Source organism: Neoarius graeffei, chromosome 3 (assembly GCF_027579695.1).
Source record: "Neoarius graeffei isolate fNeoGra1 chromosome 3, fNeoGra1.pri, whole genome shotgun sequence".
Lineage (NCBI taxonomy): Eukaryota > Metazoa > Chordata > Actinopteri > Siluriformes > Ariidae > Neoarius > Neoarius graeffei.
Window position 1 is genome coordinate 45861182 of NC_083571.1, and position 23893 is coordinate 45885074.

The 23893-nt window shown below is 39.3% G+C and overlaps 1 protein-coding gene across 5 annotated transcripts in view; it reads right to left on the reverse strand.

The window, feature by feature from the left end:
- Positions 1-579: 579 nt before the first annotated feature.
- efemp1 (EGF containing fibulin extracellular matrix protein 1) overlaps positions 580-23893 on the reverse strand; it is a 65354-nt gene continuing 42040 nt past the window's right edge. For 3 of the 5 annotated variants that reach the window (XM_060916902.1, XM_060916901.1, XM_060916904.1), the window contains 6 exons: positions 19881-20000; positions 17491-17610; positions 9763-9882; positions 7814-7937; positions 4084-4276; positions 580-2176 (listed from right to left, as the gene is read on the reverse strand). In XM_060916902.1, the coding sequence (XP_060772885.1) occupies positions 2015-2176; positions 4084-4276; positions 7814-7937; positions 9763-9882; positions 17491-17610; positions 19881-20000 (839 nt within the window). In that variant the 3' untranslated portion in view covers positions 580-2014. The remainder of the gene's footprint in view (positions 2177-4083; positions 4277-7813; positions 7938-9762; positions 9883-17490; positions 17611-19880; positions 20001-23893) is intronic. The other 2 variants (XM_060916903.1, XM_060916905.1) reach the window with 1 other exon arrangement.

Genomic DNA, 23893 nt, shown 5'->3' on the forward strand with positions numbered 1-23893 from the left:
TTTCCCCCACAGTCCAAAGACATGCAGGTTAGGTTAACTGGTGACTCTAAATTGAGCGTAGGTGTGAGTGTGAGTGTGAATGGTTGTCTGTGTCTATGTGTCAGCCCTGTGATGACCTGGCGACTTGTCCAGGGTGTACCCTGCCTTTCGCCCGTAGTCAGCTGGGATAGGCTCCAGCTTGCCTGCGACCCTGTAGAAGGATAAAGCGGCTAGAGATAATGAGATGAATGAGATGTGTGCAATATCATGCAAAAACATGATTTCAGGACTCTTGTATGGTATCAGTGGCTCAAGCATGCTACTCAGTTATGACAAATCTTTTTGCTTATTTCAATAAATTATTAATACATACTCATACATTTTTTCAAGAATAAGTCAGGAATAAAACATTGAGGGGTGGTGCTGTTATAAGAAATTAATCAATATCAGGGTGGTGTGATACGTAACTTCTGTCATAGAATTAATCACCAAGTTCAGGCCAATTTGATCTGAGAACTGTAAAGCACTGCGGTGTAAATTAATATAGCAGTATGCTAAAAACAATAATAGAAAAACAATAAAAAAACAAAGAACACTCAATCTGAATCTTAAATATAACCTTTATTTCTTAAAACAATTCTCTTCTGTTTCATAGTACAGAAACATTCATGGTTATGCATGAAATCAGTTTTAAATAAAGAAAAGATCCCCAACTGCATAGAGCTTTTTTTTTTTTCAAAAATTTTTTTAAGTGTGAATGGCACTGAATATACAAATATAGTTGGCTATTGCAGTTATCACTATATTTATATGTAAGGCACTGCATGTTAGACTTTGGAGATTGAACTACATATTCTACAAGGGTTACAATTAAAGACAAAATACCTTAAGGCTTGACATAGGTAACTTGAAGTAGGTTTTTCCCCACTTCATCAGTGCTGCACATACAATGAGTGGTAATATGGCTACAAGACAACAAACTCCATGCTTTTTCATGGATCATGACTACATACTGCATTTATTCATACAAATCTTCAAAGTACACATAATATTTGGCTGATTGATAGCTTGGACTAGGAACAGAGATTTTTTTTTCCCCCAGGGTAACCTCACTGGAACTAATATACATGGCCAAGTGCTTTCCACCACATTAGTCCATTTAATCCATTTGTGGGAAACACTCAAAAGCTCTGCCGTACTGTGGCATTGCCATCATTTCCTGGCTATTTATTGTTCAATGGCCATGTTGCCACTGAGACTAGCTACAAAGCATTATTCATAAATGAAAAGGAAATGAATCTAGATTTATTAAAGTGGCATCATCAAACCACATAAACAGTAACTCTCTCATCAACAAAGCTGCAAACATTCAAGTGCAGTTCAAAAAAACACTCAACCATAATGTTTTGTCCCCAAGAATGAAAATGATTTCACTTCATTAATTGTGTTGCTTGAGAACATGTTAGTCAATCTTGGGACAGAGCCACTGGAGAGGGTTCAAGAAAGAAAAAAACATTGCTGAGTTTAATTTGTGTCCAACTCACACAGGATAGTAAGGTCACACACTCGGCACTTATATTTGAATAAGAAATAACTAATGCTCTTGGTCATGAATAAAAAGGGCATCCACCCAATATTCAAATGAAAAAGAAGACAATATACTGTTATACTGCTATATCTTTTATCACTAGCGCCTAGCATCAGTCCTTGTCTGTCTGAAACTTACTTTGTCTCAATGTCACAATATATCCTGTCAAACACACACACACTTTCATTGTCAATACAAGTCTCTGGTTAGGTAAAGCCACGTATTTCTGTTTCTCTGCAACTAACTGCTAGTGGACCCTTTTTATATCAACTCATTAAGAATATCGGATGTTCCAAAAGAAGAGTAGGAACAACTATACAGAACATAAAGAATAAAAAAGAAAGACTCAACTTGCACAGTTCATAAATTGTTGGCACTGTGATCGTAGGGAACTAGAAAGTAGCATATTGGATATGTTTAAACATGTGAAGAGCAGTACAGCAGCCATTAGAAGGAGAACGGTCCCACGACGATGGTAAGCCTTAATAAGGAGCTGCTGCGATAGTTTGTGACAGTGTGGTGGGTGATCATCTCTAGATCGACGATTATCTCAAGAGGGCCCTCTAGGGACTTGGTCAACACCAGCATTGCACTGACATTGTTGGAACGCTATAAACAGAGAAATATGATCAGTTGCTTTATGATATTACATGTTAAACATGGGGCGGCACGGTGGTGTAGTGGTTAGCGCTGTCGCCTCACAGCAAGAAGGTCCTGGGTTCGAGCCCCGGGGCCGGCGAGGGCCTTTCTGTGTGGAGTTTGCATGTTCTCCCCGTGTCCGCGTGGGTTTCCTCCGGGTGCTCCGGTTTCCGCCACAGTCCAAAGACATGCAGGTTAGGTTAACTGGTGACTCTAAATTGACCGTAGGTGTGAATGTGAGTGTGAATGGTTGTCTGTGTCTATGTGTCAGCCCTGTGATGACCTGGCGACTTGTCCAGGGTGTACCCCGCCTTTCGCCCATAGTCAGCTGGGATAGGCTCCAGCTTGTCTGCGACCCTGTAGAAGGATAAAGCGGCTAGAGATAATGAGATGAGATGAGATACAATTACAGGTATGAATAGGAGGTACACCATCCATCCATTATCTGTAACCGCTTATCCTGTGCAGGGTCGTGGGCAAGCTGGAGCCTATCCCAGCTGACTATGGGTGAGAGGTGGGGTACACCTTGGACAAGTCGCCAGATCATAGCAGGGCTGACACATAGGGCCCGTCCACACGAGTACGCGGCCTCACCCAATACGCTGTCGTTTTGAAAAAAATCTCTGTAAACACGGCGTCGTTTCCAGAAATATCTGCGTCCACACGGATTCACTGGAAACGACCCAAAACGCTGTAGTACATATGCCAGGCCTGTATGTGGCGCTGTGACGCCGCCACACCAATACACTAAAACTGGAAGAAAAACCATGGAGCATGCGTAGAAAGGTCATGCGCTGTTTACAAACAAGCTCATAACACGAGAAGAGGACGATCATGGCCAGTGCAACTCTGACAGTTGTTTCTGCAGTACGAGCACAAGCCTGTAGTCCGCCATTGTTGTTGTTATGACGCATCTAGCGGCGGCGGCTGACGTTAAAGGTTAGAGAGGTGGGGCTTATACGTCATCGTTTCTGAAAAAATCCGCATTTGCCGTCCAGACGACTCCGGGCTATCCGGCGTTTTAGGATTTTCCTACTCTGGGACCCGTTTTCAAAAAATACCGGTTTCACACCTCGAAAAAGCCAGATCTGTCTGGACACGAGGCCGAAACGATAAAGTATTTATGCGGCTTCGACAAAAACGTGCTCGTGTGGACGGGCCCATAGAGACAAACAGCCATTCACACCTACGGTCAATTTAGAGCCACCAATTAGCCTAACCTGCATGTCTTTGGACTGTGGGGGAAAGCAGAGCACCCGGAGGAAACCCACGCAGACACGGAGAGAACATGCAAACTCCGCACAGAAAAGCCCTCATCAGCCTCTGGGCTCGAACCCAGGACCTTCTTGCTGTGAGGTGACAGTGCTAACCACTACACCACCGTGTTGCCTTTTAAAATTATTTATTTTTATTTAAAAAAAAATAATGGGATCTCACAGGACACAACAAAAAAGTAATGTATGCAAGAGGTTTTTACTTTCAGTCAGAAATGAAGCTTGTGAGGTAAAAAGAAGACCACATTCATTAATGTGAATGTGAATAATGCACTTACAGTGATGCATTTACATCATGCATCCTTAGTAACTGCCTGGTCAGGGCTGGGGTGATTTAAATGGTGCCATTAGTTTGTTTATCTTTTGTGAAAGAGAACCAACTAAATTAGTTGGAAAATGTTGTGGGCAGGTACAAAAATATCTGAGCAAGCAGGATTAAAATAAAAAGAAAATCTTGTACATTTCTCATTAAAAAAAGGCTTCGGACACACCCATTTCAGGTTTAAAGCCAATTATAGATACAGACATGAATATTTGGAGCACTAAACAAATACAGATCATATCATTGTATCACACCCCTACTATTTATAATGTATTACTCACCCTCAGGAAGAATTCTCCTCCTTCATTGCCTGCTCTGATCCTGAAGGTGTTGTGCGTGTTACTATAGATGTTAGTTGCTTGGATCTGGAAAATATCTGCCGGTACGGTACGGTCAGAGTGAATGTTCATGTACTTGTAGACAATGGACTGTGGCAAGCCACGGCACGCACTCGGGGATGAACAAACACACCGGCTAGAAAGAAAAGGAAAAAGAAAACTTTTTTTACACAGAGAAAATGGTGGTGCTAACCACCAGCCTTATAGAACTTTCCAAGGTATGATATAAGTAGAATCAGAGTATTTTATAGTATACAGAATTTGCCTTTGTGCTGGAGTCAAAATAAAGAACACAATTCACGCAATATACAGTATGAGTGATGCTTCGATACCATTTTTTCCGACGAAGTATAGGTTTTTGGTCTCATTGAGCATGTTATTTAGTTCTTTTTATGTTGATTTCTGCCTTGTGCTGCTAGCAATGAACTCCTTGTACTGAGTTACTGTGTTTAAGATATTTTGGCATTTAAACAGTATCTTCAATAGAGATTGTGACAGTGTGCAAAGCAGTATCAGTAAGTGTGGTCAACAAAACTGAGCAGGACTTGTGAGAAAACTGAAGAATCTGGCGAGTGAAGACAAAGGAAACCTCAGTATCTCAGTGCTCACAGAATTGAAGTGCTCTCATGCACAACAGTTTCTCAGGATGCTTGTGAAAAGCTCTGTGTGTGCACAATTCACATCTTTTTTTAAATTACCAGGTTCACTGATACTACTGTACGTGCTCAAGTCAAACACCCTCATATTTTCTATTAACAATACAATTTAATCGCCATAAGATATTTTATATATTATTAAAGAAATAGGTTGTAGTTCCTCTGCTTGATATTTTCTTGACTTTGACTGCATCATTAATCATGAAAAAATCCAGTCATTTTGTGTTGTCTAGACTCAGACTAGACTTGTGTTAATTAGCATCATCTGGTATCAAATGTTGGAACTGGAGCAGTTTTATAAGTATGAGTAAATCTGCACGGTATTGGACTGATACCAGATGTATTGGTATCAGTACATCCCTTAACAATATATACGCACAGTACCAGTCAAAAGTTTGGACATACCTTCTAATTCAGTGTTTTTCTTTTATTTTTATTAATTAATAGACACTTCATGTCTCAAAGTAATGATGGATGTCATTTCTCTTTACTTAGTTGAGTAGTTCTTGACATAATATGGATTACTAGGGCTGTATACTCTAGGGCTATTTACTGTATTTTTGTTATTTGCTATTTACTGTTTGATCTCAAACACATTAAGAAGGCAAGAAATCGCACTAATTAACTTTTGATGAGGCACACTTGTTCATTGAAAAGCATTCCAGGTGACTACCTCATGAAGCTGGTTAAGATAATGCCAATCGTGTGTAAAGTGTCACCAAGGTAAACTATTTCATAGTTTTGATGTCTTCACTATTGTTCTATAATGTAGAAAATAGTCAAAATACAGAAAAACCTATGAATGAGTAGGTGTGTCCAAACTTTTGACTGGTATTGTATGTACACAGTTTGTGTAGTGTACAATAATTTACAAGATACATAGTAATTTACAGCAAGCATACAATAATTTAGACAAAACAACAACAGTTGGTACATGTAATTGCAGTGCAGTTGCCTGTAATACACAAGTGTTAAATGTTAAATTATCCTACAAAGACTCGATATAGTACACTATATGGTCAAACGTTTGTGGACACCTGACCATAACACCCATATGTGTGTTTTCCCCAAACTGTTGGCAGAATGCTGGAAGTGCATAATTGTCTTTGTATGCTGAACACATTTGGGATGAACTGGAATGTCAACTTCGCACCAGAACTTCTTGGCAGATGTCAGTGCCCAACCTGTTGTGCTTGTGTGGCTCAATGGGCAAATCCCAAAATAGCCACATTCCAAAATCTAGTGGAAAGTTTTCCCCGAAGAGTGGCGGCTGTTATAGCAGCAAAGGGGAACCAACTCAGCTCATTAATGCCCATAATTTTGGAATGGGATGTTCAGCACACAGGTGTCCACATACTTTTTCATACAACCGCAAGTCAGAAAACGTTAGGAGGGTATGTTGAAATTAAAATTAAAACTAAAAACAATGATTTGTAAATAATCTTTGACCTCTGTTGCACTGAAAACAATACAACAGCACATTATTTGATGTTTTACTTCATGAATTTTATTGTTGTTGTTTTTTTTTCAAAATAAACACTTATTTCAATTCTGATTCTTGCAACACATTTTTAAAAAATGGGGACGGTAAAACATTACTTTGTAATGTTGCCATTCCTTCTCACAACACGTAAGAGGTGTTTAAGAACTGAAGACACCAATTGATGAAGTGCTTCAGGTGTTAATTTGTCCCATTTCCCCCCGCAAACAGGTCTTAAGGTGTGCAACACTATTGTCATGTTGTCCATTTCAAAATTTGCCACACGTTCTCTATTGGGGACAGAGGAGACAGGCACCCTCTTCTTTCACAGCCATGCCTTTGTAATGTGTGCAGAATGTGGTTCTGCATTGTTTTGTTGAAATATCCCTGGAAAAGATATCATCTTGAAAGCAGCATATGTTGCTCCAAAATCTCAATGTACTTTTCTGCATTAATGCTGCCATCACAGAAGTGTAAGTTACCTTTGCCAAGGACACTGACACAACCTCATACCATGATAGACCCTGGCTTTTGGACTTGTTACTGGTAACAGTCTGGATGGTCCTTTTTTGTCTTTGGTTCGGAGCTTACGGCATCCCTTTCTTCCACAAAAGATGTGGAATATTGATTCGTCTGACCACAAACCACATTTCCATTGTGTGATGGTCCATCTCAGATGCCTGCGAGCTCAGAGAAGTCAACGGCACTTCTGGACACAGTTAATATAAGGCTTCCTTTTTGCACAGTAAAGTTATAACTGCAATTTGTGGATGTAACTGTATTGTCGGGTTTGACAAAGGTCTGCCAAAGTAATCCCAGACACACATGCTTCTATCAGCTATAGACGAATAATGATTCTTGATGCAGTGCTGTCTGAGGGACCAGCGATCACAGGTGTTCAGCTTAGGCTTCTGCCCTTGCCCTTTACACATCAAAATTCCTCCACATTCATTGAATCATTTCATGATATTATGCACCTTAGAAGGCGAAATCCTTCCTATTTTTATTTGAGGAACATTGTTTTTAAACATTTCAATAATTTTCTCATGCATTTCTGACAAACTGTAGATCCTCGGCCCATCTTTGCTCCTCAAAGACTAGGCCTTTCTTTTACTGATTTTGTACCAAATCATGATTACAATCACCTGTTGATATCACTTGTTTCAAATCACATCATTATTATTTTTTTTATCTCATTACTAGCCCTAAATTTCCCCTGTCCCAACTTGTTTTGGAATGTGTTGCAGGCCTGAAACGCAGGAATGGATGTATATTAACAAATGAAATGAAGTTGACCAGAAAAGAATATGAAATACCTTGGGTTCATACTGTCTGCAATGAAATACAAGTCAAAATAAATTTAAAAATCACTACTTTTTTTCATTTGCATTTTCCATACTGTCCCAACTTTTTCTGATTTGAGGTTGTAATAATAATATAGTGTAAATCCAGTCTGTTAGTCCAGCTTGTCCTAGCATACGAAATCTTGGCCTTTACAAACGCATCTAGCTGTGAGAATGCTGCCAGATGAACTTACTTTTCTGATGTGCGCACATAAGGCTCTTGACAGGGGTTTTTCGGGTAACAACGGAAGCCTCCGTAGTAGTTCCAGCATATTTCATCCTCATTGCATTTGTGGCCTGTTTCACACTCATTAATGTCTGACGTCAAATGGAAAGAAAAGGAAAAATATTCATATATTACAGAAATGACACAAACTCTTTTATTCCAGTAGTTAAAGAATTTCCATTGCGGAGTTACTTTCATCAGAAGTTGATTATTTTCCAATAACAGCATATCCCAAAGTATTTTATTCTTGTTATACCACAACAATTTGCCAATCATTACAATTTTTAATTTATTAAACAGATATCTCCTTATAGTAAGCGTCACCATATCAATGATTTTCTGATTTTCTTTGTTAAATAACAACACATTTTTAAATGCATTTATAATTGCCTTAAAGTGCCATTCCACCATTGGATGTATTCTTTGGCATAAAATACAATATATTTTGACAACATATATAAATGGTATCACTAGATAGAGAAATCTTTTAGCTTCAAAACGATATATCAAACATAATTTTTTGACAACGACAAGTATATTAATTTTGCGACCAAAGTCACCTACCCTTTTAATTTCCGCGCGTGATGTCATCGGCAGGTTCCCCTTCTTGTGTACCACGTGACGTGTGACGTGGCACATATTATCAGCAATGGCGGATAGAACGCGATAAAAATAATACCAATAAATCTAGCTAATACCAATAAATCTGGCTAACTGAAAGATTAACTCAAAATTTTTTCGCAATTTTTTGGCCCCCATATACGAGGAGAAATGACTCTCTCACTTTGGGGGTTTCCTGGTCTAAAAATAGACCAACACGTGGTACACAAGAAGGGGAACCTGCCGATGACATCACGTTTCACTACCGCACGGAAATTAAAAGGGTAGGTGACTTTGGTCGCAAAATTAATATACTTGTCGTTGTCAAAAAATTATGTTTGATATAACATTTTGAAGCTAAAAGATTTTTCTGTCTAGTCATGTTGTCATAAAATATATTGTATTTTATGCCAAAGAATACATCCAATGGTGGAATGGCACTTTAAGGTGTCTGACATAAAAGTATCTGTAAATATTAGCTGTTGCTATAACAACAAGGTATTCGACTGAACAAATGAATATAAACTTGTGATTCAACTTCCACCCAGCACTACCATCAGAGTAGAAATAATCAACAGCTTCTGAACAATCAGATCTGAGAATTCACTGTGGTATAGCTGTAGTACCAGTAAGTAAAAATCCAAGACTACTGTTAAACAAATTTCATATGTGCCAGTTTCCCAGGGATTTTACTCTGTGTGTGTGTGTGTGTGTGTGTGTGTGCGCGCGCGCGCATCTCCTTTAAATCAAGGCTTAAGCTTAATGTCTACCTGGCAAACCAGCCCACAGAGTTTTACTTACTAAACCTGTGGTCTCGCTGTTATAGTACTGGGGGATATTAGAAAATATGGGCTTTCCCTAACCTTACAGCTCAGGCAAGCCTGGAGTTTATTCGGGCACACACACACACACATCAAACAGTACTGCACCATCAAAGTACCCTCGGAACCAAGGGGAACTATTTCAAATACAGCAGCAGAGATTCATTAAGAGACTCTTACTCACTCTCCAACCTATTCACCTAACCCATGGGAGAGGAAAAAATAACACTGTTTCTCATTTGAAACTCTTAGAAAAAAAAAATACCCCATAGACGTAAATCTCCCTTTTGGGGGCTAAAACACTAATGCCTTGTTTGTGCGCACCCCAAGCTTTTGCATTCTTTCCATGACAGTCTGGTTGAGAATACCGAGCCCATATTCTGTTATATATCTCCTTCGGTGCTGACATGTCCAATTTTGAATCAGATCTGAAATGGGCATGGAGGTTGGACAGATAATCATATTTCACTCCCAAACAGAAGCAGGAGCCAAGTACCTTGACACGTTCTTGTTCCCTGGAGCTCATATCCTTCAGGGCAAGTGCATGAATATTCTCCAGGGCTGTTAACGCAGACATATTGGCACATGTAGCGGGAGAAGGCACACTCATCAATGTCTGGAAGCAAAACAAGAAAAGGAAGGCATGTAGAAATAGGCACAGCATTTTTGCCTGGTCAGTGTGAGTGATAATATAATTCTATAAAATGACTATTTTGATGTATTATATAATTTCTAAACATGGGTGAAAGAGGCAGCACAAGATGGAGATGGCATAGCCTAGGCTACATTCAATACAACTTCATTACATCACATATTGGTTATATAAGTATAAAGGCATCAAAGGCTCCAGTGGCATCATTTAGACAATATCCATCTACTGTAATGTATTTTTTAAATACTGAAATATGAATCTTTCCCTCAGTCATTGACTTGAGTGTGTTTCTGCAAAGCATTCAAATGATCCTCAATGGATCCCCAAAGGATGCCAGGATGAGCTCCTTCACTCCACCAATGACTGTAGATGTAAAAGATGTAAAAGTATTTCATGCTTTCACAGGGCCAAAATGAAAGAGCCGTTTCAAAAGTCAGTCTGAAAATAGGGCAAGATTTTTGGCACAATCTGATTACATATAAGAAGTGCCCCCCCCCCCCCCCCCAGATACAGTGGTGCTTGAAAGTTTGTGAACCCTTTAGCATTGTCTATATTTCTGCAATAAATATGACCTAAAACATCATCAGATTTTCACCCAAGTCGTAAAAGTAGATAAAGAGAACCCAGTTAAACAAATGAGACAAAAATATTATACTTGGTCATTTATTTATTGAGGAAAATAGTCCAATATTACATATCTGTGAGTGGCAAAAGTATGTGAACCTTTGCTTTCAGTATCTGGTGTGACCCCCTTGTGCAGCAATAACTGCAACTAAACGTTTCCGGTAGCTGTTGATCAGTCCTGCACACCGGCTTGGAGGAATTTTAGCCCATTCCTCCGTACAGAACAGCTTCAGCTCTGGGATGTTGGTGGGTTTCCTCACATGAACTGCTCGCTTTAGGTCCTTCCACAACATTTCGATTGGATTAAGGTCAGGACTTTGACTTGGCCATTCCAAAACATTAACTTTATTCTTCTTTAACCATTCTTTGTTAGAACGACTTGTGTGCTTAGGGTCATTGTCTTGCTGCATGACCAACCTTCTCTTGAGATTCAGTTCATGGACAGATGTCCTGACATTTTCCTTTAGAATTCGCTGGTATAATTCAGAGTTCATTGTTCCATCAATGATGGCAAGCCATCCTGGCCCAGATGCAGCAAAACAGGCCCAAACCATGATACTACCACCACCATGTTTTACAGATGGGATAAGGTTCTTATGCTGGAATGGAGTGCTTTCCTTTCTCCAAACATAACGCTTCTCATTTAAACCAAAAATTTCTATTTTGGTCTTATCCGTCCACAGAACATTTTTCCAATAGCCTTCTGGCTTGTCCACGTGATCTTTAGCAAACTGCAGATGAGCAGCAATGTTCATTTTGGAGAGCAGTGGCTTTCTCCTTGTAACCCTGCCATGCACAACATTGTTGTTCAGTGTTTTCCTGATGGTGGACTCATGAACATTAACATTAGCCAATGTGAGAGAGGCCTTCAGTTGCTGAGAAGTTACCCTGGGGTCCTTTGTGACCTTGCCGACTATTACACGCCTTGCTCCTGGAGTGATCTCTGTTGGTCGACCACTCCTGGGGAGGGTAACAATGGTCTTGAATTTCCTCCATTTGTACACAATCTGTCTGACTGTGGATTGGTGGAGTCCAAACTCTTTAGAGATGGTTTTGTAACCTTTTCCAGCCTGATTAGCATCAACAGCGCTTTTTCTGAGGTCCTCAGAAATCTCCTTTTTTTCATGCCATGATACACTTCCACAAACATGTGTTGTGAAGATCAGACTTTGATAGATCCCTGTTCTTTAAATAAAACAGGGTGCCCACTCACACCTGGTTGTCATCCCATTGATTGAAAACACCTGACTCTAATTTCACCTTCAAATTAACTGCTAATCCTAGAGGTTCACATACTTTTGCCACGCACAGATATGTAATATTGGATCATTTACTTCAATAAATAAATGACCAAGTATAATATTTTTGTCTCATTTGTTAAACTGCGTTCTCTTTATCTACTTTTAGGACTTGTGTGAAAATCTGATGATGTTTTAGGTCATATTTATGCAAAAATATAGAAAATTCTAAAGGGTTCACAAACTTTCAAGCACCACTGTATGTAGGTAAAAGCTTTTTCCCTCCCTTTTTCGTTTAAACTATGGTGCCATTGAGTGTCCTATGGTGGTTATGTCTCACCATTATGTGCTCAGCAATCAAAACTTTTAACTGAATTATTTTAAGTAATTATTTTTGTCATACAATGCAACATCAAATGATGGCAGCCCATCATCTATCCATTGTACCCCCCTATTACATGGGGATGCCAGTAAATTTTATGAAGATCTGTGTACATAAAATTAATTGCTTACACAGGTCTGGATAAGCGACTAATATGACTGAATTGGACCTGCCTATGGTGTACCCCATCTTTCACCTGAAATCAGCTGGAATTGCCTCCAGCTTCCTCTGCGACCCTGATGGAGAAGCAGTATAGATAATTAATGGATGGATGGATGGATGGATGGATGGATGGATGACTGAATTGGACAAGAGATACCTTTTAATGATTAGTTCATGGCTACAAAAAAGACAATTTAAAGTTATGTTTTCTTTTATAGTGGTGCTTCACATTACCTCTTGACTAGCACCATGAATTCTGAACAGTTTTGAATCTGAAGTGATGAATAAAGCATACTTCTTTTTCCTGTTGTATCAAAACATTGGTCTTTTTTGTATAATTTTTTAAACAAACCATGTTGTCAATTGACTTATCAGATAAGGGGATAAGTAAAAAGTGAAATAAAATGTGAAAACGCTCCACTTTTTTTCTATCTAATGTCTCTAGCCCTGTAGATCATCTCTGATCTGATGAAGCTCTTTCAGCTAAATAATTCACATGAATGCATGTGATAAACCACAACAGAGGATCTGTTACAGAAGCCACAATAGTTAAAATAGAAAAAACTAGAGTCACTGTATTTTTTCCAAGTATTTGGTTTGATCCACGGTGTGTGTTGGTGCAGTGTTTATAGCACTTTCGCCTCATAGCAACAAGGTTCTGGGTTTGAATCTCGTGACCAACTGGGGACTTTCTGTCTTGCTTTTGCATGTTCTCCCCATGCCTGCATGGGTTTCTTCTGAGTGCTCTGGTTTCCTCCCACAGTCCAAAGACATGCAGATTAGGTCAACTGGCTACTTTAAGTTGCCCATGGGTGTGACTGTGAATGCGTTTACATACACATAGAGAAAATCGAATTTCTGCCGTTGCTCGACTGAAATCGAAGTTCTAAATGCCATGGATACACCTTAGCTAGGCTGAAATTGAACCGAACTTGATTTCTCGTAATCGAGCTACACGACCTAGATTACGCGATTTTTGCCGAGCTACTTAGTGGATGTAAACCCTATCGAGCTACGTAGTCGAGCTACTTACTTCAGCACTGCCCCTTCCGGAAGTGACGAGTGACGAGACCACAAGCGGGAAACACGACAGCCTCGGTCGGCATGACAACAGTAGTAGCGAGCAGCAGAAGAGGTCAGGAGGAACAAACAAAGAAGAGAAAATGGCGAGCAGAAACGTGCACTTCTGGAGCAATGAGGAGACAGAGTTCATGCTCATTCAGCTTAAGGAGTTGAATATATTAAAATTCATGGATGGGAGAAAAACACGCAATGGAGAACACGGAACTGATAACTTTGTTTACACTCTTGAATAGCTCTTCTTCATGACGACAACCGGAAGTGTACCAACACGATGGGGCGTGTAGCGACACCTGTGGCTCGGGTGCACAATGTACCTCACACAATAGCTCGATTTCCTTGTGTGCATGTAGGATTGGATTTCTCTGGCACCCCTGCTGGGACCCTTTGCTCGATTACCGACAGCAGCTCGATTTGGATGTGCATGTAAACGTACTGTGTGAGTGTGACTGGTTGTTCATCTCTGTGTTAGCCCTACGACAGATTGACAACCTGCCCAGGGTTTACCACGCCTCTCGCCCGAAGTCAGATTGACTCCAGCTTCCCCCATGGCCCTGACAGATAAATGGTATAGATAATAAATGGATGGATGGTTGGTCCACTGAAGTACTTTCCTGGGTACAAGTTTTAAGTTAAGATAAGCCTTTATTATCATTGTAGTTATACAATGAAACTTAGTTTGGTAGTACTCAGAGAAAACAGCAGCAATAAAAAGAATATAAATAAAATAAATAAAATATGAGATAAAGTAAGTGGGGGAATTGCCGTGTAGGTAGATATTCCTGGGTTTCAGTCACGTGACTTTTCTTAGGGGCGGCACGGTGGTGTAGTGGTTAGCGCTGTCACCTCACAATAAAGGGTGTACCCCGCCTTTCGCCCGTAGTCAGCTGGGATAGGCTCCAGCTTGCCTGCGACCCTGTAGAACAGGATAAAGCGGCTAGAGATAATGAGATGAGATGAGACTTTTCTTAGCAATTTCACTTCCAGTAAAACAGCTGGTGGTCTAGCAAACCAAAACGGCTGCCGTAGTGCAAACAACTAGCGATAATTTATCAGAGTATGCTTGTAATCTAGAAGTCACTGCTCACTTTAGCTATATTCAGAAGATTGCTATGTGCAGTGGACTCGACCCCTACAGTCTGGGAAAGAAGGATTTGTCATACGATCTCGAAAACTACCCTTCAGTTGAGTTCTCTGACATCTCAAACACTCTGGTGTTGCAGACGTCCTTCTACACCGCAAAACAGATGAAAGCATGGAAGAGTATGGAGGCTTACAACTTTTTTGTATGTGGCTGGGTAAAGGACCTCGGGATCAAGTCGCTGCCAAATGAATCCTGTATTGTTTTTGCCTGTGTAACTATGTTTTTTTTTAAGCTTTTCATTCGCGTCTTTACAACAAAGCACTGCAAGTTGAAGTGTAAACAAACAATAGTTCGCTTGATTCTCACTTGTGTTGGCTCTTATCTCTCAGGTAAATCATTCACAAAGATCATCAGAAACCCCTTTAAAGACCTGGATCTTAGTTAAACAAGACGGAGAAGTGATCACGGCGCATTCTAACTGTACGGCTGGGGAAGAATTTTGTCGCGACCTTCATGCATATGGACTTTGTGAGGACGAAACAAAGAAACAGCTGGGGACTTTAGTGCTTTGTAACTAAAAAAAAGTACAACCCCGATTCCAAAAAAGTTGGGACAAAGTACAAATTGTAAATAAAAACGGAATGCAATGATGTGGAAGTTTCAAAATTCCATATTTTATTCAGAATAGAACATAGATGACATATCAAATGTTTCAACTGAGAAAATGTATAATTTAAAGAGAAAAATTAGGTGATTTTAAATTTAATGACAACAACACATCTCAAAAAAGTTGGGACAAGGCCACGTTTACCACTGTGAGACATCCCCTTTTCTCTTTACAACAGTCTGTATACGTCTGGGGACTGAGGAGACAAGTTGCTCAAGTTTAGGGATAGGAATGTTAACCCATTCTTGTCTAATGTAGGATTCTAGTTGCTCAACTGTCTTAGGTCTTTTCTGTCGTATCTTCCGTTTTATGATGCGCCAAATGTTTTCTATGGGTGAAAGATCTGGACTGCAGGCTGGCCAGTTCAGTACCCGGACCCTTCTTCTACGCAGCCATGATGCTGTAATTGATGCAGTATGTGGTTTGGCATTGTCATGTTGGAAAATGCAAGGTCTTCCCTGAAAGAGACGTCGTCTGGATGGGAGCATATGTTGCTCTAGAACCTGGATATACCTTTCAGCATTGATGGTGTCTTTCCAGATGTGTAAGCTGCCCATGCCACACGCACTAATGCAACCCCATACCATCAGAGATGCAGGCTTCTGAACTGAGCACTGATAACAACTTGGGTCATCCTTCTCCTCTTTAGTCCGAATGACACGGCGTCCCTGATTTCCATAAAGAACTTCAAATTTTGATTCGTCTGACCACAGAACAGTTTTCCACTTTGCCACAGTCCATTTTAAATGAGCCTTGGCCCAGAGAAGACATCTGCGCTTCTGGATCATGTTTAGATACGGCTTCTTCTTTGAACTATCGAGTTTTAGCTGGCAACGGCGGATGGCACGGTGAATTGTGTTCACAGATAATGTTCTCTGGAAATATTCCTGAGCCCATTTTGTGATTTCCAATACAGAAGCATGCCTGTATGTGATGCAGTGCCATCTAAGGGCCCGAAGATCACGGGTACCCAGTATGGTTTTCCGGCCTTGACCCTTACGTGCAGAGATTCTTCCAGATTCTCTGAATCTTTTGATGATATTATGCACTGTAGATGATATGTTCAAACCCTTTGCAATTTTACACTGTCGAACTCCTTTCTGATATTGCTCCACTATTTGTCGGCGCAGAATTAGGGGGATTGGTGATCCTCTTCCCATCTTTACTTCTGAGAGCCGCTGCCACTCCAAGATGCTCTTTTTATACCCAGTCATGTTAATGACCTATTGCCAGTTGACCTAATGAGTTGCAATTTGGTCCTCCAGCTGTTCCTTTTTTGTACCTTTAACTTTTCCAGCCTCTTATTGCCCCTGTCCCAACTTTTTTGAGATGTGTTGCTGTCATGAAATTTCAAATGAGCCAATATTTGGCATGAAATTTCAAAATGTCTCACTTTCGACATTTGATATGTTATCCATGTTCTATTGTGAATACAATATCAGTTTTTGAGATTTGTAAATTATTGCATTCCGTTTTTATTTACAATTTGTACTTTGTCCCAACTTTTTTGGAATCGGGGTTGTACCATAAAATAATGACACATAGCAAGAAAGGTACTTGGAAAACACCAAGGACATAGCTGAGAGGGAAATACAAACCTTTCACCAAGTGATCACTGCAAACTCGAGCATGCTTCGACTCGGCTCCCTTCGATTTCAGTGAGAGGTTCAAAAGCCACCTTTCTCAACGCCTTTTTGTGAAATCCTGTGTTCGTTCACCCTTTTTTATTAGCTCACGGGAACCCTGAAGAAACTTTTATCAGTTTCATGGTTTGATCGAGTCGAACAACCTAAAACAACGCAAGTGTAAGGCATTTTTCATGCAAGCAATGCACCTTCTCCGTACAAACGCTTTGTCAACTGAGCTTTGGTAGACCACCAGCTAAAGTTTTGAATAACTAATGAGGCGGATGTGACGTCACATGAAACCCAGCAATTGCACAATTGTAATTGGTGTATTTATATTCCTATGTGTAAAGTGATCAGGTAAGTAAAATAAAGTGCAGTGTAAGCAGATATTGGGCAGATTGTAATAATTGTATTTACAGTCCTGAAAGTCCTGTTTGGAGTGGTCTGCAAATACACGGCCCCTACCATATAATATCACCTGTCTGCCTCAGATATATCAATATATACGCATCAATGAATGCTAACAATGGTGTGTGAAAAAGACTAGCAGTTTGGAGCTAGTAGTATAACTAATGGTTAATTGTAGTAAACTAGTTGTTAGTGTACATTATTGTACAGTGTCAAATACCATACTAGATGCTAGCCAGGAAGTTTGCACTAGCTGTTAGTCTGGCTGTGTGATATTGACAACTAGAGGTCAGACCCACCTAGACAGGAAACAGAATCTGGTGCCAGCTCATAGCCCTGGCGACAGTGGCAGATGAAGGAGCCCATAAGGTTGTAGCACTGATGTTCACACGGTTGACTCACTTGACACTCGTTCACATCTGAAACAAAGATCATATCAGGTGGCCTTCAAACACATGATGCTGAGGCAAATTAATGTGAATATGAAAAACATGCGCAAACATGATGATGCCCCAAAATCACAGTAAGAATACTCCTATCATTATTCTCTTTGTAATATATATATATATATATATATATATATATATATATATATATATATATATATATATATATATATATTCATTTTGCATGCATTGTATTCTTAGGTAATACACTATGCATTTACCTATCAAGTACTTGGAATTTTGTCAGGTAGCAAGTCAAATATAATGTTTTCGGTACTACATGGAAATGTCAAATCAACGCCTGTTACTTCACATCACTGAATAGTCGAAACATTTTAACACTTTAAATGTTCACCCTAAACTTTTTTTCCTGTTAATAATGCCATGATCATTGAGATAAATTCAGACTGTTGTGTCTGCTTTGAAAGTACAGTAGTGAACAAAGTCAAGTGAAAATATCTTGAATATAGTAAAAATTAAGAAATTGTCTTGTTTGTCTTGTCTTGCATAAATCATGATAATCATTGTAATCACTGTAATGTGATGATCTTAGAGTCAGTTTGGTACATACATACAGTAGAATCAAATTATCATGAATGTGGCGTGTTTCTGCATGTTTCCGCAGTATTGATACTTCTATAATAAAGCACATGTAGGGTATGGAACCAAGTGCAAGAGCACCACCAGTGGTTTTAAGAAAAACACACAGAATGCTGTGAAGAAGCAAGGCTATGGCTGATTTCTTTCTATTCCAGACTGTAGATTCCTGCAGCCTATCATGGATAGCTGTAAAATCTCATCAGAAGTGATTTATAAGGTGCATGTGAAATACAATTGCAGTAGTAACGAACACAAACAGGATGGATTATTTGCTCTAGTATTCTTTAATCCAAAGTGCCTTTGAAGCACAAACTAAAAATAGACACAGTACCAGTCAAAAGTTTGGACACCCCTATTCATGCATAGGGTTTTCTGTATTTTGACTATTTTCTACATTGTAGTACAATTCTGAAGACATCAAAACTATGAAAAACATCCATCCATCCATTATCTGTAGCCGCTTATCCTGTACAGGTTCGCAGGCAAGCTGGAGCCTATCCCAGCTGACTATGGGTGACTATGAAAAACATATGGAACATATACGGAATTATGTGGTGAACAAAAAAAAGTGTTAAAAAAACCCCAAAATTAATTCATATTTTAGATTCTCCAAAGTGGCCACTGTTTACCTTGATGATGCTTTGCACACTATTGGCATTATCTTAACCAGCTTCATAAGGTAGTCACCTAAAATGCTTTTCAATTAACTTGTGCCTCGTCAAAAGTTAATCAGTGGAATTTCTTGCTTTCTTAATGCGTCTAAGATCAAACAGTCAATAGTAAATAATATAGATACAGTAAATAACTCTATTCCACAACTGTAGTAATCCATATTATGTCAATAACCGCTCAACTAAGTAAATAGAAATGACATCCATCATTACTTTAAGACATGAAGTGTCTTTTAATGAATAAAAATAAAAAAGAACCTTTGAATTAGGAGGCGTGTGCAAACCTTTGTCTGGTACTGTACATTGAGCACACATTGGACAAAGTACTTCGAAGTTCTTTCTTTCTTTCTTTCTTTCTTTCTTTTAGTTTGAACCAAGGGGTTACGTGTGCATGTTCTTGTGATATAATGCATTGATCAACACGAATAGTTTCACCGTAGGGCTATTTACAGACTTTTTAATCTCTTGTCTAATATAATGACCAGCCATCACTCCAGAGAAGGATACTACTTTTTTCTGTATGGTCCAGCAGAGATGTGTGAAATTGTTATTCGTATGTTGGTCAAAAATAATCTCTCTCTCGCTCTCTCTGAGCATAATCACAATTTAACACCTCTGATTTTGTTCTTCCCATCTTTAGCATTCTAGAGATTGTGGGGGAAAAGGCTGGCCATGAGTTACTAAAAGATGTTCTATGAGTGTAAACGAAGGCCATTTCAAAATGGCATTGCAGGTTTGGCTGAAACTGGGAACGCTTTTCTAAATATTAGATAAGTGTTTTTTTCTTTATTTATATGTACATTTTATACCCAAATCCTTGTTTTTGTCTCTTCTTGGGGTCTTAGGATAATAATGAAAATTTTGAAGCGTCTCTATACCTCTCTTTTTCCCCCTCACACATTTTTACAAGTTGAGCCTAGCTTAACACACTGTTTGTGTACAGGATCAGATTCACTGGATTGAATCACGCACCCAAACAGCTGTGGTTGTTGCTGGCAAGCTGGTAGCCACTGTTACACTCGCAGTAGTAGGATCCTGGGACATTCACACATCTGTGCATGCAGTAGTGTGACATGAGGCACTCATCTCTATCTGTGGATACACACAACCAAACAGACACAAACATGTTCTGTTGACAGTGTTCCCCAGGATTGTCCAAAAGCTTATTTCTCTCATGTTGAGTGTCATATGCTATTCTGTGGATAGTAAATACTTCATACTGTATATGCACGTATTAAATACAACCCCAAATCAGGAAAAGTCGGGATGGTATGGAAAATGCAAATAAAAAAAGAAAGCAGTGATTTCTAAATTTACTTAAACTTGTATTTCAGTGCAGACAGTATGAACCCAAGATGGTTCATGTTTTTTTTTTGTTTGTTTCTTTCTTTTTTCTGGTCAACTTCATTTCATTTGTTAATATACGGTACATCCATTCCTGTGTTTCAGGTCTGCAACAAATTCCAAAACAAGTTGGGACAGGGGAAATTTAGGGCTAGTAATGAGGTAAAACAATTAAATAATGATATGATTTGAAACAGGTGATGTCAACAGGTGACTGTAATCATGATTTGGTACAAAACCAGTATCTAGGAAAGGCCTAGCTTATCAAAAAATTCATGAGAAAATTATTGAAATGTTTGAAAACATTGTTCCTCAGAGTATGATAGGAAGGATTGCACCCTCTTTGGTGCATAATGTCATGAAACAATTCAAGGAATTTGGAGGAATTTTGGTGCATAAAGGGCAAGGGTGCAAGCCTAAGCTGAACTCAGATGGAACTGCATCAAGAACCATCATTCATCTGTAGCTGATATAACCATATGGGCTCGGGATTACTTTGGCAAACCTTTGGCAAGCACTACAATACAGAGTTACATCCATAAATGGCAGTTATAACTTTACTGTGCAAAAAGGAAGCCTTATGTTAACTGTGTCCAGAAGCACTGTCAATTTCTCTGGGCTCGGAGGCATCTGAGATGGACCATCACACAGTGGAAACGTGTATTGTGGTCAGATGAATCAGTATTCCAGGTCTTTTTTTTCCCCTTGGAAGAAATGGATGCCATGTGCTCCTGAACAAAGATAAAAAGGACCATCCAGAGCGTTACCAGTAACAAGTCCAAAAACCAGGGTCTGTCATGGTATGGGGTTGTAGTCAGTGCCCTTGGCAAAGGTAACTTACACTTTTGTGATGGCAGCATTAATGCAGAAAAGCACATTGAGATTTTGGAGCAACATATTCTGCCTTCAAGACGACCAGGGACATTTCAACAAGACTATGCAGAAACCACATTCTGCACACATTACAAAGGCATGGCTGTGGAAGAAGAGGGTGCCTGTCTTCTCTGTCCCCAATAGAGAATACGTGGCAAATTTTGAAATGAAAAATATGACAACGACGGTCCCGTACTGTTGCACACCTTAAGACCTGTTTACAGGAAGAATGGGACAAAATAACACCAGAAATGCTTCGTCACTTAGTGCCTTCCATCACTAAACATATTTTATGTATTGTGAGAATGAATGGCAACATTGCATAATGGTAAATGCGTTACCATTCCAACTTTTTTTGGAAATGTGTTGCAAGGATCAGAATTGAAATAAGTGTTCATTTTGAAAACAAAACAAAACAATAAAATTCAAGAGGTAAAACATCAAATAATGTGCTGTTGTATTGTTTTGAGTGCAATACAGGTCAAAGATTATTTACATATCCTTGTTTTCAGTTTTAATTTCAATTTCAACATACTGTCCCAACATTTTCTGACTTTGGGTTGCAATTTACATACCACAGTACTGTTAAATTCTCCATTTTATATGATTAGGAGATGTTGATTAATTTTCCATAAGAGCAGATTTTACAAGTGTGCTGTATTTCAAATGATAGGTTTCTATTAATCCACTTGTTCTCATATCTTATCATTTCTATAGTAATAGCTTATTCACTGGGATTTGTATGGTGGATGATCACATAATCTAAGGCTAATGTTGCTCTTTAAAAAGGAAAATATAATTGTTGATATGCTGATGCTATAAAGGTCTTTTTCTATAAAGAGACATTTATTTAGCATTTATGGAAGGAGTCTCCAGTGTCAGCTCTTCATAACAGTCAGTAAGTTTTCAGCCATGGTGAAGTCTTTACTGTAGGGGGTACTTTGTACTTTCTGTTTTATTAGTATTATTGAAAGCTGAATTTTATTATTATTATTATTATTATTATTATTATTATTATTATTATTATGGGAAGGGATAGCCGGACCAAGCATTGTGGTTCTCGGCCATGTTTTAGACCACCAGCTCACATCAGGGTCCCACCATCATCATCATGACATAAGCTGGTGGAATGGCAGTGATGAAGGGCTGCCATTTAATGCCAGGCCCTTAGCTGTTGGATCCCAGAGATACACGGAGTGTCCAATGGTATTTTGGTAAGACATGCAAACTGGTGGCTAACGTATCTTCTTACGTTCATACTCAATAACGTTATATATTCACATTTATTACATTTCTATTGGCTGTGTTACCCTGGACATGACTTGAGGTAGAATCGATTCACTGTTGAACAACATCGTCTTCTGCATTGTCGCTACGATCTTCTCTGCTTCCTTCTTATCCTTGATCAGTGAGTAAACAGCCTTCAAGCACTCCCTTCCACCACCACCCAGACAACCAATCATCATAGGCACTACCTTTACAATGAAGCCTGGTCTCATCTCTCTATTTTCATATGTGAGCTGCCTATATGCCATTATCTTTTTGCGTATTTTCTCAATCACATTACGCTCCAAGGGACATGCTATATACACTGCATAAATCTTCTTTTCAACTTTTAATTCAAGCACCAAATCTGGTCTACATGCCTTTTCCATTTTCCTCAACCGCTGTTCAAACCACACAACCTACATTTCTTCTGATTTCCAATACCTCGGTGAACTTTCTACGCATTCGTTTCAACCATTTGTTCTTGCATGTTGATGATTGCTGCCATCTTCCTTGCATCTAAATTCAATCTCAACCAAAAGAAACACTCATTCTCCTGCCCCTTCCAAGATTGGCTCTGCATACTCTTCAAGCCATACTCCTCCTTCTCCCTTGTAATCCATCCTTTCTGGACTACGCTCTTAACACGCTGATACACAGTTTTCCATTCACCATCCAAGACCTCACCATCTAACTCGATCTGCCCACTGCTCAGCTTCAAATTGTGTGTAACCATCATTAATGCATCTTCTGCTTCTCTCCTAACAGATCAAAACTCTTTATCCATCTTCCTTTGCCAAGCTACTTGGATCCATGGACTCTGTGCACCATATAACATGCAACCCTAATCTTTGTTTTGAGGTACACCTGTTGCAAACTTTTCAGTCCTTGTCCTCCCATGTCACATGCCATGTATAGCCTGTGATCACTTCCTTGCCTAGGCATAATGTGTTTCTCTCTTAGTACCCTCTTCACTACTGTATCAAGCTCCTGAAGATCGTTTTTGCTGAACTTGAGTACATTCATAACATACCCAGCAACAGGGACCACACGGCACTTAATTGCTTTCAAAATCAGAATCAGAATTACTTTAATCCCTGGAGGGAAATTCAAATTTGCCACCAAGCTCCTGAATCAAAGAAGTAAACATGTCTAAAAATAGAACATAAAATCATCTGAAAAAAGAATAAGCAAAAATAAAATAAATTTAAATAAGTTCAATAACTTAAGTAAAAGCAAAATTAAGTGATTTTATATACAATGATTCCTAGATACATATTGCACCTGAGTTAAGGATACAGTATACATGGTAAGACAGTGTACCACAGTTATACAGTGGCATTGTACAGCTTGACTGCAACAGGTAGAAATGATTTCCTGTGTCTCTCAGTTGTGCAGTGTGGAAGAATCAGCCGTTTACTGGATGTGCTCCTGTGGCTGATCAGCTCCTCATGTAGAGGGTGGGAAGGACAGTCTAAGATTGTTTTTATTTTGGACAGTGT